This window comes from Symphodus melops (genome assembly GCF_947650265.1).
Source record: "Symphodus melops genome assembly, chromosome: 1".
Taxonomy (NCBI): domain Eukaryota; kingdom Metazoa; phylum Chordata; class Actinopteri; order Labriformes; family Labridae; genus Symphodus; species Symphodus melops.
In genome coordinates, this window is record NC_136691.1 from 41157437 (window position 1) to 41173174 (window position 15738).

General features: G+C 41.8%; 1 protein-coding gene across 3 annotated transcripts in view; it reads right to left on the reverse strand.

Moving 5' to 3' along the window:
• Nucleotides 1-15738, reverse strand: part of kiaa0825 (KIAA0825 ortholog) — a 102338-nt gene that overhangs the window by 43396 nt on the left and 43204 nt on the right. For 2 of the 3 annotated variants that reach the window (XM_079337660.1, XM_079337661.1), the window contains exons 21-22: nucleotides 13997-14137; nucleotides 12425-12519 (exon numbers count right to left, since the gene is read on the reverse strand). In XM_079337660.1, coding sequence (XP_079193786.1) covers nucleotides 12425-12519; nucleotides 13997-14137 — 236 coding nt within the window. Of the gene's footprint in view, nucleotides 1-11653; nucleotides 12089-12424; nucleotides 12520-13996; nucleotides 14138-15738 lie in introns of those variants that run through there. The other variant, XM_079337659.1, reaches the window with a different exon arrangement.

The following is a 15738-nucleotide window of genomic DNA, read 5'->3' on the forward strand; positions in this document are numbered from 1 at the left end:
CACACTGGCCTCACGCTGCACGGACGCAACCAGCTCATCATAAAGTGATGAGCTGAAAGACTTGTGTAATGTTACAGTATGTCAAATGACATGATTGTCTAATTTGATTGAAAAATGGGTCCTAGAGAAATAATTTGAAACCGTCACAAACTAAATATAGATACACATACCGAAAAAAAAAAAAAACACTGGCAAAAAGTTAACTTCCAATCCAACACATGAACAATGTATCAAAAGAAATTGTACGCGAAATACACAGCTACTTTTGGTGGCACTGCTTGTGACCCAGACTAACTTGGTGATGCTTTCCGCCTGCCATTTTGGAAAAAAGAACTTTCCCCCATGTCCTGGCAATTAAAGGTCACTTAGGCTGTTTTATCAAACCTACAAGACAGTGATTTAGAGCACACAACAGGTGCAACAAATTCTCTCCTCATTCACTGTATTTATGTGCCTGAGTCTGACTTAAACCCCAACTTTTTTTTTTTTTAAAGCTGTCTTTGAAGTCAAAGTTTTGAATTGTTTGACGGACATAATAGTTCCACATTCTGAGGAATATGTGCGTCACAATTGAGGAGAAAGAGACGGGAGAGGAGCTGCTCTAAGGTAGGCACTAGATGAAGGTCTGGTGTTGCAACTGGTTATACCGACGAGATATTAATACCTGTTTTGTTACACTTTAAAGTAAAGATCTTGTGTTGAAAAGTCAACCACAGAAACACGGACTGTAAACCATGCTTTCTCTTTGGCATGCACTTATCAATATTTATTCCCGTAATACTAAGATTACGTCACATACAGTATGACGATATAGATACAGACAAAGTGTACATTTCAGAGAACCTCCTTGAAATGTCTTTACAGTTGGCAGGCTGGGGAGATAACCGCAGGCACTTCACCTATTCACCAGGCATGTGGGCATCAAAAGTACAGACCCTATAGATCCGCCTTTGTGGAGGTGGATCGGCCTTTCAAGACAGAACAAGAGAAAAAAGAGAGAGATGATCCAACTTTTGCTCTAAAGGATTTTCTTTTTAAGGATCTCAAGAAAAAGTGTGTTTATGTGTGAATGTGGCGAATTGGAGAAGAGAATTAGAAAAGAGAAGTGCGAGAGAGGACTACCTTGTAAAAAAAAAAAAAAAAAAAAGGATGAGAGCGTGGAGGGAGCCAAGCCACCTATAAACTTTCCCTCCTTTGTCAGATGTGTGTAGTACGGGATGGAGAGTGGGTGCAGGGCTTTTAGAAGAGCACAAGGAGAAAGGCTCACCTTGAGGGGAAGAACTGGATTGCAGGAGGGTTAAAAACTTCCAACAACTGGATTCTTTTATGAGACCGTGTAGTAAAGCCGAGCAAGGGTAGATACCGGTAGGGGTGCATATGAAGGACTGAAAAGGCCTTAGAGTGAGGCTAACCTTGAGAAACAGTGAGGGGCAGAGGCAAGGTCTCCCACACGGTGATAAGAAGGGCTCTTTTAGACGGCTGGAGGAGGAATACTCAGACAGGAGGCTGACTGATTGCAAGGTACAGCCCAGGGGTCACACTCTGACTCAGGCACGGCAGAGATTACTGGAAGCACATATACTCATCCACACACAACACACACACACACACACACACACACATATATAAAACTCGCTATACCCCTCTGACCAGTGTTTCATCATTACAACTCAAACTCAAGACGAAAAGAAGACAGATTAGAAACCAGATGGAGTGATAGAAGGCTAGATAGGAAGAGACAGGACAGGGAGGCTCGACAGTAATCTAAACGTCCTCTCCGATGATTGTCATTGGCATTCTACAGACTGGCATTGTAGCAGTACAAAATGCCAAATAATACCACTCATCATTCAGTCGGTTGTAAAGGGTAAAACCTGTATACATAATGTCATGAGGAAAAAAAAAAACAAAACTCCAGAAAAGATCCATCTGAAGAATACATCAAGATCACTGGATGTCTCCAGTGGCAAATTCAATCAAACAGGCTGTTCTTAATAGTCACGACAAAGCTACACTACAAAGATAAACATAACAAAGATAAAGAAAATGAAAGAGAGGAAGAATTGATTCCTGCAGAGGTAATTCATCTCAGAGGGAAAGAATCATCAGCTTTTCCTTTAAGTTTCCTTTTTTTTTTTTCTTTCCCTCCTTTTCCTTTTTCTTTGTCTTCTGTCAAAAACAACTTGGGCTAACATTGCGAGCTGTCACATCAAGGCCATCCCCTGCATCTTACAGGGAGGAGAATTCTTCTGTTGGATGAAGCAGCAAAGCGCACAGACACCCAACCATAGTTTACACACGAGGTGTAAAGACTGGGAGAAAAAAAAAGAAGCTTTTTGAACCAGAGTTTTTGCCCTGAGGACAAACCCATAATAGCACAGAGAGGGAAGTTTTCATGCAATCGCTGAACAAATACATATGGATACACCGCTCGAGGTAGTAGGAGATCTAAATTCAACCTTTTAAGGTATTTAAAAACTATATAAGAATCTAAGTGATTCAGCTGTGTTTCCCTATCTTATGATGATGCTGTCACATGTCTGAAGTGATTGTTGTCTTTCAGTTTTTGCTCATCAGCCAACTTTGTACACAGCTGCAATATTCCAGTAACATGATCACAACCCAGCGCCATAACCAAGTCTTTCATCATACTGAAGTGGACACACACACACACACACCTACAAGCACACACGCACACACACACACACCCACACACAAACACACACACACACACACACACACACACAAATGCTTTCAACCATTAACATCATAGAAGCCAGATAAGTGTGCCCCCTCTTTTGCAACAACCACTGGGGAGGTGAGAGGCCTTGTAGTCAACATGCTGAAAGACTACTAGATGATCAAAGACTCAGAAAAACATGACCCATGATGGATTCTCTGAGAAGTAGAGAGAGAGAGCGAGAGAGAGCGAGAGAGAGGTGAGGGAGCGTGAGCAGGTAAAATGGGGGGAGAGTTGAAAGAATAAAAAGTCTGTAGAGGAAGACAGTGGGAGGCAAGGGGAAGGGAGAGGGCAAAGACACACTTAGCTTCTTAGCTTTTGCCACGGATAGACAACCCACCTGGTGACTGGATTTACACTATATGCTAATGTTTTTGCTTGGATTATAATAAGAGCAGGAACTCTACAAGTTGATATGAATTCAACCTGATTTTTGTTCAATGTTTCTGTTGAGACTGCTCACTTCGTTGTTCATACTCAAAAAACAGCATCAAAACAAGTAATGGAAGGATAGATAACCAAGCAGCATTTTACTGTTATCAAATCACTGCAAACGTCTGGTAATCTGTATATAAATAAAACATAAGAGGAGAGAAGGAAAGAAGGAAAGAAGGAGAGAAGGAGAGAAGGAGAGGAGGAGAGAAGGAGAGGAGGGCTTGTAGTGTCCACTTTGGCTGACTGCGAATTTGTCAAGACAAGTATCAGGACAAGTGCACCTCTGTGCTTACCTGTAATGGCACGGGGGCAGGCGGGCTGGACAGGCTATTTCAATGCAGCAGAAGTGTGTCTGAGCAGCTCTAAGTACTAGTGCATGTGTGTGTGTGATTGCATGTGTGTATTGGTTTGTGAGACCGGTAGGGTGAGAAAGAAAGAGATAAAGAAAGAGAGGGGGGGGGGGGGGGGAGAGAGAGAGATGAAGAAAGGTGAAGAAAAAGTGGAAACAAGTGTAGAGCGAGCTGATGGACAAAAAGGTGGAGGCGCAGAGTACAAAGATGAGCACATTAGAATATGAATCCAGGGCCTGGGTGCACTCTTGGCACTTAAAAAGCCCCTAAAGTCAAATGTCAACTATTATGTGTCATCAGCTGTGACACAGGGTCACTGAGCAGGACTGGTGAGGTCAGCAACGGTGTTCACCCGCTCTCTCAACATGCACCATTAAACAGTCCCACAGAGTGCAAAAAGGACGAGCTGTCATTTGGGTGGAAAAAAGGTTTTGCACTGACATGAACATCTATACAGCCTCTTACACAAAGTGTTTCCGCACTGAATGAAACACCGAATATAGATTCAATTAGGTGAACAGAGTCAATATTTGCATGGACATATTCAGCTAATGAGACAATGTTTTACATAATACATTTAAGGCTGTAACATACACAGATGTAGCTCATTTCCTCTGATTAACCATCAAACAGGTACAAATGAAACACACAGGCGTCATGCTGAATGTATAAAATGCTTCAGTTGTTTGCTGCTAAACCAGCTCTGTAATTACCTGAAGGATGTTTTAATTGTTGCATGTTCTACTCTTAATATTAGTCAACGCTTTAGCAGCTCTCCAAGTGAGATTGATTGGATGAATCAAGACAGAATTACTGGAAACAGGAGGCCTGCCAATCAGCAGTGTGTGAGGGAGTTTGTCTGTTTTTTATTTTTTTTGTTGGTGGGGGGGGGGGGGGGTGTATATTTCTGTGTGGCTGGAGACGTGCCAGTGCATGAACACATGAATGTTTGTTGGGGATGCTTGTTTACTGATGTGTGTGTGTGTGTGTGTGCGTGCGTGAGCGTGTGTGCGACTCACATAGGGCTGACAGCTGGGCTTGTTCAAAAGGCTTAGTGAGCATTCTGGCTGTTTGGGAAGAAACGAGCACACAGTCTATCTGAACAGGGATCTAAAACCTGTGTCAACAGCAAAGTACAACTGGTGTAAACAGCCACTGAGTCAATAGCTATAATTCACATACCAATGGAGAAGCAGTTTGGTATTTTTAAGTGTACGGTAATATGTTGTAGTTTTAGGGATGAAAGGATGACAGAAAAGACAACTGTACAAGTGCTATTTCTTTTTAGTTTTACACCCATCTGCGTCAGTCATCCTGTGCTTGGATTCTCCCCAGCAGAAGGAACAACTGGCTCATGGACTGAAAGTGAACTTGGAAAAAGAAACAAGAAATACACTTAAGACAGTGAGTATGTTTTTGCCTGTGCACAGTGCTATTATGTGTGCATGCAGGTTATGTGCCTGCTCTTGGTGAATGTGCGTATATTTGATGCCAAATTGTGCACCAGAGAATGACTCTAGTCCTTGTGTGTGTATGTGTGTGTGTAGACGTGTGTGCCAGTCCATCAGCATGTCGGCGTCACAGCCCTTCACTAAGTCCCAGATTAACAGTGACAGGCAGAGATCCCTCTAATTATCTCTTCCTGGACCACATGCAAATGGCAGAGCTGCACGGAGAGCAGCGATTGGCTAGGGCGGCCTGGGTGCAGCCGACGGGCTAATGAGCCTGGCAATGGGATACAACCTCATGATGTACCACCAAAACAAACCTCACAGTTACACAGCTTCACAAAGGGCCAGACGCACGCAATCAGATACACATCAACACGAGTTCAACAAAGTTATTACATCAATCATTCATAATCTTGTCAATAAAATGATCGCATTATGGCAAGAGTAGATGTAAAACAAAAAAAAAAACTGCAACAAATAAACATTTGAATATTTCTTTTTCAATTTAACATAGTGTTTTTCTGTTACCCATGAACACATTAAAACAAATGATCAAACACATCCTGCAAGCTAAAAGCCTAAGTTGATGTCACATCCAGAAAGTTTAAATAAAGATGGCACATCAACAGAAGAGCGACACAAAAGAAGAATACAGTGATCGACTGCAACAGACGGTCTCAGTCTGGCTCCTGGATTGCTGCAGTCAGCTAAAAAGTAAACTTAGTACATCAGCAGGAAACATGGCAACAGCGTCAAACAGCCCGACATGTCTTTAACTGAATCCCTGTTTGTCTGAACGAGTGGACAAAACTAGTTCCAGCTCTGACAAAGACAAACACACAGTGGACTAAGTAAAACCTCTCCACAGGTTAAGTAAGCATGGCAACGTAATACCTGAGAGCAAGTCAGAAACTTTTTTTTTTTTTACACTTAGTTGTTATAATTACCACAGACTTAGGCTCACACTGAAAGCTTACAATGTACTGTAGCAATGAATTGGTACTTCATTGGGATGCACAACATTCAAAGAAGGTGATTTGCACAGCAAAAACAAGCTGTTGTTAGAGATGTAGTGTTAAACAGGTAATAAAGTTGCTGAATAATGGCTCATTTCACATTTATAAAAATATTTTTTAATAGTTGCTCATAGTGATAGTGGCTCAAGTGAAGAAAGTAGTTCAGCTTTACAATGGCTCCAAATTCAAATTCAGGCATTGTAACAAGAGAAATTCCTCCCATCAACCACAAACAACACATACCGAGGACAAATCATGGTGTCCTATTGCTGCGTGAAGCAGTCTTTATATTTGTACCATCAAGTACCCCAGTGAATTGGGGGAGCCTTGGGAGATGCCGTTTTTAATCAGGAACGGTTGGCTTTGTTTTGTCCCTGTTCCATCCTGCATTTCTCTCCATCCTTGGAGGGCTTAACAGTAGATTAAGAGGCATTTTCATTAAACTCTGCTGTTACATAGTCTCTCCAAATATTTCTCATTCCAAGGCTGGATGTTGGAACAATCACAGAGATTGCTATTCATACTATCACATCTTCAAAAAAACATTATTTGTGGAAAAAGAGGTTAAAACAGAACTACTGAAAGTTCAGAATATGACAGGATAAAACAATAATCCTGTTTAGAGGCTCTCCTTGTGGCTTAAGCATCATGCACTGAAAATTCTTTTGAGTGAAAAGTGATTTTGTGTGAGCAATTGTAACCACTTCAAACCCTTTGGGAGTGCAGATTTCAGCAGGGAAACAGTTTGAATATGAAATGTGATATAATAACCACAGAGGGGTAAGAAAACCCATTTTAGAATACTGAATTTCCATGATGGAGGCATGCACATTTTTTTCTAGTGCACTCTAGAATGATCTGTACTGTGGAAATAACAGATGAAAATGTTTTTCCTATGTCAGCATGAATACATAGCCAACCTATCATATCCATTATTCAAACTTAACTTACGTTGATCTGCCGTACCAAAGCAAAAAGTCGTTAGAAAAGAATATGTATCATCCAGCTAACAAAAATCTGCTCATTTAGAGAGGAAGACATAGGTTATAGGTGGAGCAAAGAACAGGCTGCTGTAGCCACAAAGGATGGAGCACTGTGTAGTCATGACTGATGTCTCGTGTCCCTAACATGGCTTGACCATGACCACTCTCCAAGAAGATAGATTTTCCTCGACCCTGCAGATCGTTTTTAGTGGGACAAGACAAATATTTCAGATGTATCACACCGAGGCATCACGCTGGAGGTGAGAGGAGGTAAAGGGAAACTGAGAGATAAATACAAGCAGAGGGGGAGGAGAGAGAGAGAGAGAGAGAGAGAGAGAGAGAGAGAGAGAGAGAGAGAGAGAGATGGGAAAAAGTGCAGCCTGCCTGCTTGCCTGGCTGACAGTTGACTCTGTTGGATGTGACTTTCACAGTCTGCTGGCGGTTTGTGTGGAAGCCATCACATCTGTGACTGGCCGTTTGATTAATGAGCCTCTCAGCTTGTCTGTGCAGTTTGAGGAGGGGCCACGGCCTTATCCCAGGCATCACTGATTTATTCGCCTTTGGAGCAAACCTCCAAATATCACACACACTGAAATATAAGAGCGAACATTCACACACGTGCAGGCGGACACATGTACGCCCTCCATGATACGCATACAGTGTACAAGTTGGTGCAGTGCAGCTGCACACAGACAGTCATGGAAACAGACTCATGCGCACAAGCTTGTCGCGTCTCTTCTGCCACCTGCTTACGGCTAATGAAAACCTCAATGTGTCAGTGCTGTCCAGGGGTAGCAAAGACAAAACACACCATGTATAACCAAGCAGACAAAAGATGTATTCTGTCTCCACCAACACAAACTCCCATCCCTAGCTGTCAGTCAGCCGAGGGCACACACACAAGGGGAACGACGAGAGAAGAAAGAAGCCCTTCCTCAATGACACATCACACTCTCCTGATTTTCAAAAGTGACAAGTCTTTTGAATTTCTGGCCTTGCAAGATGGAGAGTCTGATGATGGCTTGAGAGTGTTTTCTTCTTGTTTCTTTGGCAGTGGCAACTATGAAATGTCACTTCAGCTAACCTTGAAGCTGTTTTTCTCCTGTGTTGTTTAATGCTTCCAAGATTAGGGCAACCAACTGCTCCAAATGGTGCAGTAATGATCGCCCTTTAAGTCAGATGAATGATTCTGGAAATACATCCAGGTACATAAATGTGCATTAGCATGTACAAACCCTTAAACAGCGTTTGCGCATGCGCATGTGCTCTGACACACATGCACCTACAAACACACACTCCCTCATTCCCCGAAGCATAAAGTAAGACCATTAATCCAGACACACTGAGATCCAGCATCTCCCCAGGTTGATCAGCGTCCGTGGAGGAAGACGAACATTCTGACATATTTGTTTTTATTTTATTCCCTGAGAAAAAGGCCTGCCATATGGCAGAGCCAAGGAACAGATGGCGATTGCCCACTTCCTGAAAGCACAAGCGTCTATCGCTGCAATTTAAGGAGCCGCTCAAGCAAGAGAATGCTACAGACTGGCATTTTTCCACAAACTGCTATTGTTATGGACCTGAGGGGTAACTGCAACAATGAGACAATGCACAACAAATGCTTTAATGTTCAGTATTTACAAAGTAGCTTAGCACATTAAGCTAACAAATGTGTGGGGTCAGTGCTGCAAGGGCTTTCTTACGGTCATTGTGTAAAACCAAATCATGAGGTCAAGTGCTCACTCTTAGAATATTACACGTCGAAAACTACTACAGGACAAAGCCTGTTTAAACTAACACATCCTGTTATTCAATTTTGTTGTAAGGATAGGTAACTAAAGCGGTGGAGCAATGTGTAGATGTAAGCATGAATGTCCTTGGATGATATGAGGTCCTCATGATGGAGTGGGGGAGCCGCCCTGTGACACATGAGGCTTCATCCCTCATACTTGGCTACCTCTTATCAACCAGGTCAGAGGACCTTCTCTGATGTACAGACACAAGGAAAGTGTCACAAAAAGTCACCTTGGCAGATGACACTTCAAATAAGTCTGTAGCATCCATTTTGTTTTTCTCCCAGAGATGCTCTTTAGTTCTCTTGGGGGGAAAAGAATAAAGACACAAGAATAAAGACATAAAGAAGATTAAAGTTCATAAAGGCCTCCTGACCAAATAACGTGATTAAGGACAGAGCAGATTATTTTTCTGTTTGGGTTAGTCACTCAGTACTTTTAACTTCCTATATTTACAACAAAGGTTGGCTCACAACATGAAGTCAAATGGCGAGGCAATGTGACCACTTTCCAATCTGTAGATGGCTACTATGACAACTTGGCAGAAGCCAACATTTAACCAATTTTGTAATGTAATTTATTTGGGCTTAGAAAATTAAGAAATCTCACTAAAGCCAAAATAAATTTGAGGCAACAGATCAGAGTCCACAACTATGGTATTATCAGGGTCTGACCATGAAGTGAAATGAATGAATTGAATTCTGTTGAATTGAATTCTGTTTGAATTACTCCAATTAAACTCTAATAACACTGCTACCATAATAAATAACTTCAACCTGACCTTAGTAGAGTAAAGAAGAATGTATCGAGACTGGCTAATAACAACAAATGTATGAGAGAAAAATAAGCTGAACTTATAAATCTAAAATTCTGTATAGCATATGGGGTGCATGCTCAGTGTGTCGAACAGGCTATACAAAGGCTACAGTCCTGGATGCACTGGTCACAGGTTGGACCTCCCCGATCCTTGACAGCATTTGGTGCCAGCAACCCCCACACTCTCCCCACATTCCTTGTCTCTCTAGCTGTCCTTTCAATATTGACTGAAAAGCATAAAAAAGTATCTGTATCTGAATAAAGGCATCAAAGAAATAACAAATAACAGAATACACTTTTAGCCCTCAGAAAACACCAAACCAGTTATACAGCCAGGCAGCCAATAATCTTGCCATCAATCAAATCTGACACCTGTCATCAATCCGAAACAGTGAAAAAACCAACAGGCTAGTCAGTCTCCAAAATATCCAGTTAAAAAAACATTCAGCCTGTCAATAATACACCTGAACCTTTCAACTAATTACTGCTTCCTACAACTATTGCACTGTCAAGGAGGCACCTAACGAGTCTAATAGAAAATAGATCCAAATTTAGCCAGCAAATAAGCTCGCTGAAAAGTTAGCGCCCCCATAAGCCATCCATCTCTCCATTCAAACCTCAAGCCTGCCAGGAAGCCAGGTCAACCAGTCAGCCAGTCAACCCTGGGGGGTCTGGTGGTAGTATTAATCAGTCTGGTTTCTGCTGAAAAGCTCAATCTGCAGATGATGGATGAGCCATCGTGCTGAAGGAGCTGAAGTGACAGGTGACAAAGAAGGACACACACACCTGTATAAATCCACTCTCCCTCCTGTCTGGCCACGACGCTACACTGTCAAGGTAGCAGGGTGAAAGCCGATGTGTATGTGTGTGTGTGTGTGTGTGTGTGTGTGTGTGTGTGTGTTTATGTGTGTCTCAGCATGTGTCCTGCTCTGCTAATGAAGTCATCTGAACAGTGATTTAACAGCCCCGGTGTAAAAGCCTGCCGCTCTTAACTCATAGCCTTTCTCCATTAGAATGTGATATAAACCCTGGGCACAATAACTGTCCTGCCACTGTAACAATATATAGGAGGCCAACGGGCCACACGGCTAACTCACATTGCTCAGGTAGGGAAAAAAATTATATTGGCTGGGAGGGGAAGGGAAGTCATTCAAGGAGAATCAAAGTTATAAAATGAAAAAAGTAATACGGTCAAAATGTGTGGTGTTTTCATTCGGTATGACACAGCATAGTTATTATCAATATTATAAGTATGTAAGATTATATCCTGTGTTTTTTCCATAGCAACAGGAGGTAGTAAAAGAGTAACTGATGTTAAACCTCAGTGAAAACAGCCGAGGGCACTTCAGTCTGTGGATATGCAGAATGCTTTATCCTTATCTGCACTACCAAACGGAACAGTGGATCCAACATCAGTGTGCTTATCCCATCACTGGTCTTCTATAGCTTGGGAGATATTTTTGAGTCTGAGAGATGGATCTGAGGAAAACTTTGACAGCTTACATGTCGCCAACCGTGAAACTAACTTCCTCCTCTGTGCTAGCGTCTCAGGCAGAACCAAAGCCATTCTCCAAATCCTCCATGAAATCTGCTCCTCTGGCCCAACAAAGAGAGGCTAATGAGGCAAACGGCACAATCTCAGACACTTTGATACTGTGAGATTAGGGTGAATTATATAACCTTTGCCCACTCCCATCCCTCCTCATACTGTTTTGTGCCTTGTCAGTATTTACTTCCCTTGGCCCATGTCATTCACAATCTTAAATTGCAAGTCCAATATCTCGGCACTTATTTCAGTTTCTACTCATGAATACCCCAATGTTAATTTCGCTCAGTCAAGCAATGACAGTATCTGTTTTAACATGCAACAAGGCAGCATAAAAGGGAGGGAAGAATGAAGTGTGTGTATGTGTGTGAGTGGGAAGAAGCATGAAGGCGACAAAGCTTGTCACAGCACCGAGCAGCTTCCTTCACCCTTATTAGACCTGTGTCCTTGGCAGATGCAGAGCTTGCCCTTTGCAGGGGTGTGTGTGTGTGTGTGTGTGTGTGTGTGTGTGTGTGTGTGTGTGTGTGTGTGTGTGTAGGGGTGTGTTACAATGGTGATTTAGAATGGATTGGGCGTAGGCCCGGAGACAAGGTGCAGTAGCCCCATGGCTCCCTGATAGCTGGCAGTGTGACAGCTGTGAATGGGGAACAGGGAACAGCCTGAAGTATTGCCATCTAATATGTGCCACAAACCTGCATAAATATTTATACTCATTGCAGAGCAGAATAGTTGAGGAGGGAGGGGGTTGAATTGAAGGATGGGACAGGAGCGGTGGACTTGTGCGAAAACTCTTCAATCAGGTGACACGAAGATCATAACTTTTTTTTTTTCTTTTTTTTTTACTATCTTTCTGGTTGTTTCGAAGTCCTCAGAAGCCCGAGGAGCAGAGATACCTCCAACACTGAAACCTGCAGAAATGTGCTCAAACCCCACTGTGGAAGCTAGAGGAGCCCTTAGCCTTTGAGAGAAGAAGTTTTAGCAGCTGATGAAGCGGTGCCCAGTCAGTATTTTCACATCCATCTGTGTGCTTAAGTAATATTTGTTACATTTAAATGGTAACTTATTTTGTACTTTAGGGGATACTTATTTTTGAGGTTTTTTTAGAATAAACATCTAGATCTGTAAGAAGCATTGTGTTGTGTTCTTTTTCAAAATGTAAAAACACTTAATGTCGGAAACCCATAGCTGCAAATAACTGTGCCCCACTTTGGCCAACCCAGTCCTAAATAGCTTCATACACTCCTGACTCCTCTGTCAGTGAACACATATACACAACACAGAACAACTGTTTTACCTGTTGGCCAGCAGAGTTTTGAAGGTGACCTGACTCATGCCCTCATAGGCTGGCAGCAGCTTCGGCCAGTCCCATGCCCAGTCCACCAAGGCACTCTGTTGATGTATGAGAATACCGTATTGTTAGTTATTAATCAGGGTTAATACCATCAGTGCATTACCGCTCCAGCTGGGACCCACTAACAAAGGAGGAGGGGGGTCCCCAGCGCAGGCTACCGACACTGGGAGATCAATCATGTCCGCACAAGAAGGTTTTTATTCCAATAAGACAGCAATTAATTTATAAATCCATTTGGGGGGATGTAGCCATCATTTATAGAAAGATAAATCAATTTTGGGAGGGAGTCGTTACTCTTCTGACTTCACTGCTTTTTTTTCTTACCATCTTCAACGGCATCCTGCCAACCCCCCCCCCCCCCCCAACCTATCTTTTGCTCTCTCTCTCTCTTTTTCTTAAACACACACATGCACGCAAACACACTTTGCTCTGGCAACATATTGGGAAAGCAAATAAAAATCAGATTGCTTTGATTGCCAAAATGTCACGCTTAACTCCAGGCTGAGTTTTATTGACAAAAGGAGGAGAACTACACTCGTTCCCTCCATCCATCCATCCACCCCCCCCTACTCCCTCTTCGTAGGTGATTGATGGATGTAACTTTTTTCTCCTCCTCCTCCTCCCTCCATTTTATTTGACAAACAACACAGGCACCTGAAGCGGAGAAGGCATTTTAATCATTCTCTTAATAGGGTGTTTCTATGCAAAGCTATTCAGCCTCCTGTGATAAGCAAAAAACAGGTCTTAGGATTAAAACGTGGAGCAGAAACAATAGCAGCAGCAAAGCTACATTACAAGGGATCACAAATGTATTAAATACATCCAATCCTTAAGAAAAATAAAAAAATTAAATTAAAAAACAGACAAGTCAGTCAGAAAACAGTAGCCTTTGTTGATTGCATTGTGTGATATCAACTGTATTTCCCCTGATAATAAAAGGGGAATGAGGGGGGAGAGATGTCAACTCCTGCATTGAACTAAAACTACCTGTAGATAGACTTTAAGCTTTTATGAGGAAAAAAAAATAAAAAATTAACAATCAACGGAACATCAAGGAAGCACTCCTGGGGATAAGTTTGGGGTAAAAGGGTACACAGTTCAAAGCCCCAAAGAAGTGCACTTTAAGACTGCAATCAAACATTTCACATTTTTTTATGCAAAAGAAACTTCTCTCATCTTTTCACCTTTTCAGCATTCTTTTCTTTCTGCCAGCCTCACTCCTACTTGGAAAAAGGCAGCGACCTATGGAGAATAGGCAAGCTGAGCCCCAGAAAGACCTGACAGCTTCAGAGATTGCCACAGTATCCAGTTCACTAGAGACTCAAACTGCTCCTAACCTTCAACATTTAGCTTCTGGCCTTGGGAGAAAGTTAAAAGTGACACAACCCTATGTGTCGCAAGTATATCCACATGGTATTAGGTCAAAAAACATAAAGAAGCTTTTTATATAAATCAAAAGTAAATGATTTGATAGCCTCATAAGTGTATATATAAACAATAAAATGTGTGACTAACCTGATCCAGCTTCTTCTTTCCAATGTGCTCAAACTGTTGGAGAGGGTTGAAACCGACATCAGGGTCCACTTGACGGTCAAAGTTTACCAAGTGAGGAGAATCACTGGATGAGTTTGTGCTTAGTTTGAACATCAAAAGCTCCTGTATCCAAGATGGGTAGAAACAAGACAGAAGACAGAAAAAAAAATACAAAAATTGTATGACTGACAAACTGTTTGAGAGTACACATATATAATACAATATTCTATATAGACAACAACTGACCAAGAGAGTGAGGCCAAAAAGTTATTTATAAGAAAACTTCCTGAAACTGAAAAGGCAGCAAAGCATACATTCATACTTCAGGAAGTTTGTTAACATTGGCTCACAGTTTGAGAGTCCCAGTAAAAGAACTAACAAGTAATTTCTGACAGATTGGATGCTTTCCTTTTTCCAAATTTTAAGAAGGAAGACAAGTCCATGCAAATAAACATTTTCTCCAACAAAAAGCCTCATGGAAACATATAACATTCTATAACCTCTGCAGTGGTTGCTTATTATAGCTGTCTTACAGGATGTACAGTATAGACATCTAAGTGTGCGCCTTTTTGTCTCTGTAGGTGTGTGCGTGTGCGTGTGTGTGTGTGTGTGTGTGTGTGTGTACATGGGCATCCTGGTGTGAATTCACAATATTCCCATCCGTCAGTTTGACATGGCCTCCGAACCTCCTATCCCTCCACTTCTCGGGCAGCCCGGTCTGTCCCTGACCTTTGTGTTTTTGCCTTGACCTTGGAAGGGTAAAAATCCTCGAGCTGCCAGGAGGGAAACTCAGAGCCTGCTTGAGAATCCTCACAGTTTGTCTGATTGCTATGTAGAGTTACAGCTGTTATGGACTCAGTTATATATAATGCATATGGTGCTTATGTTTTTGTTTTTCCATGCTCTGTTCTAACTCAATGTCTAAAGGAGGACCATGTCCTGTGCTTATCAGTGTTGGAAAAGTGTCAATGAGTGTGTTTACATGGACTTGAGTACCGGTTTTGATTGGCGTTTTAAGTATTTTGAACTTCTTCATGTAAACATCATATCCTGATTTCAGAAACCTGTTTTGAGAAACCTGATTTTGTTACCTGGAGAACTCCAAAAGAAAACGGGATACTTGGGCATTTATACGCCTTAACTTGGTTTCTGACAGAGCTGCCAACACCTGCACAGGTGCAAGGCCTGCAAGGCACTCTATGAAACTAACAAGAATCTGAAAAAAAAACGTCTTCCCATGTGCGTATGGCCTCTGTTGTTTTTTGCTTCATTTCATTTCATTTTATCGAAAAGATATGCTTAAAATAGTCACCAACAAAATCACAATTTACTCCTGTGAAAACTTTGAGGGTTATGTTCTTTAAAGGAACAAATGTGTATAAGACTGTGCCATGGATAAGATGTGAGAGTCAGAAGTATTGAAAAAGTTAACTTCTTCTCAGCTGAATTTGCTACTTTTGCTACAGATTAGATGCAAAGATCATTTTAATCTAATCTGTAGCAAAAGTAGCAAAAACACCAACAACTGCACAGCTTAAAAAATTACAATTTCTCAGATGGACTCAACCATGGTGGTTGAGTGGTTGACGTTTCACTCGATGGTGATCATTTACTCTCGAAGAGAAAATTATCTTCCTACTAATTCCTGATTAACTTTGGCACTATCAAGATAACTGCTGGTTTTCATTTTGTAACTTAAGGTTTAATACCTTTCATTTCAGATT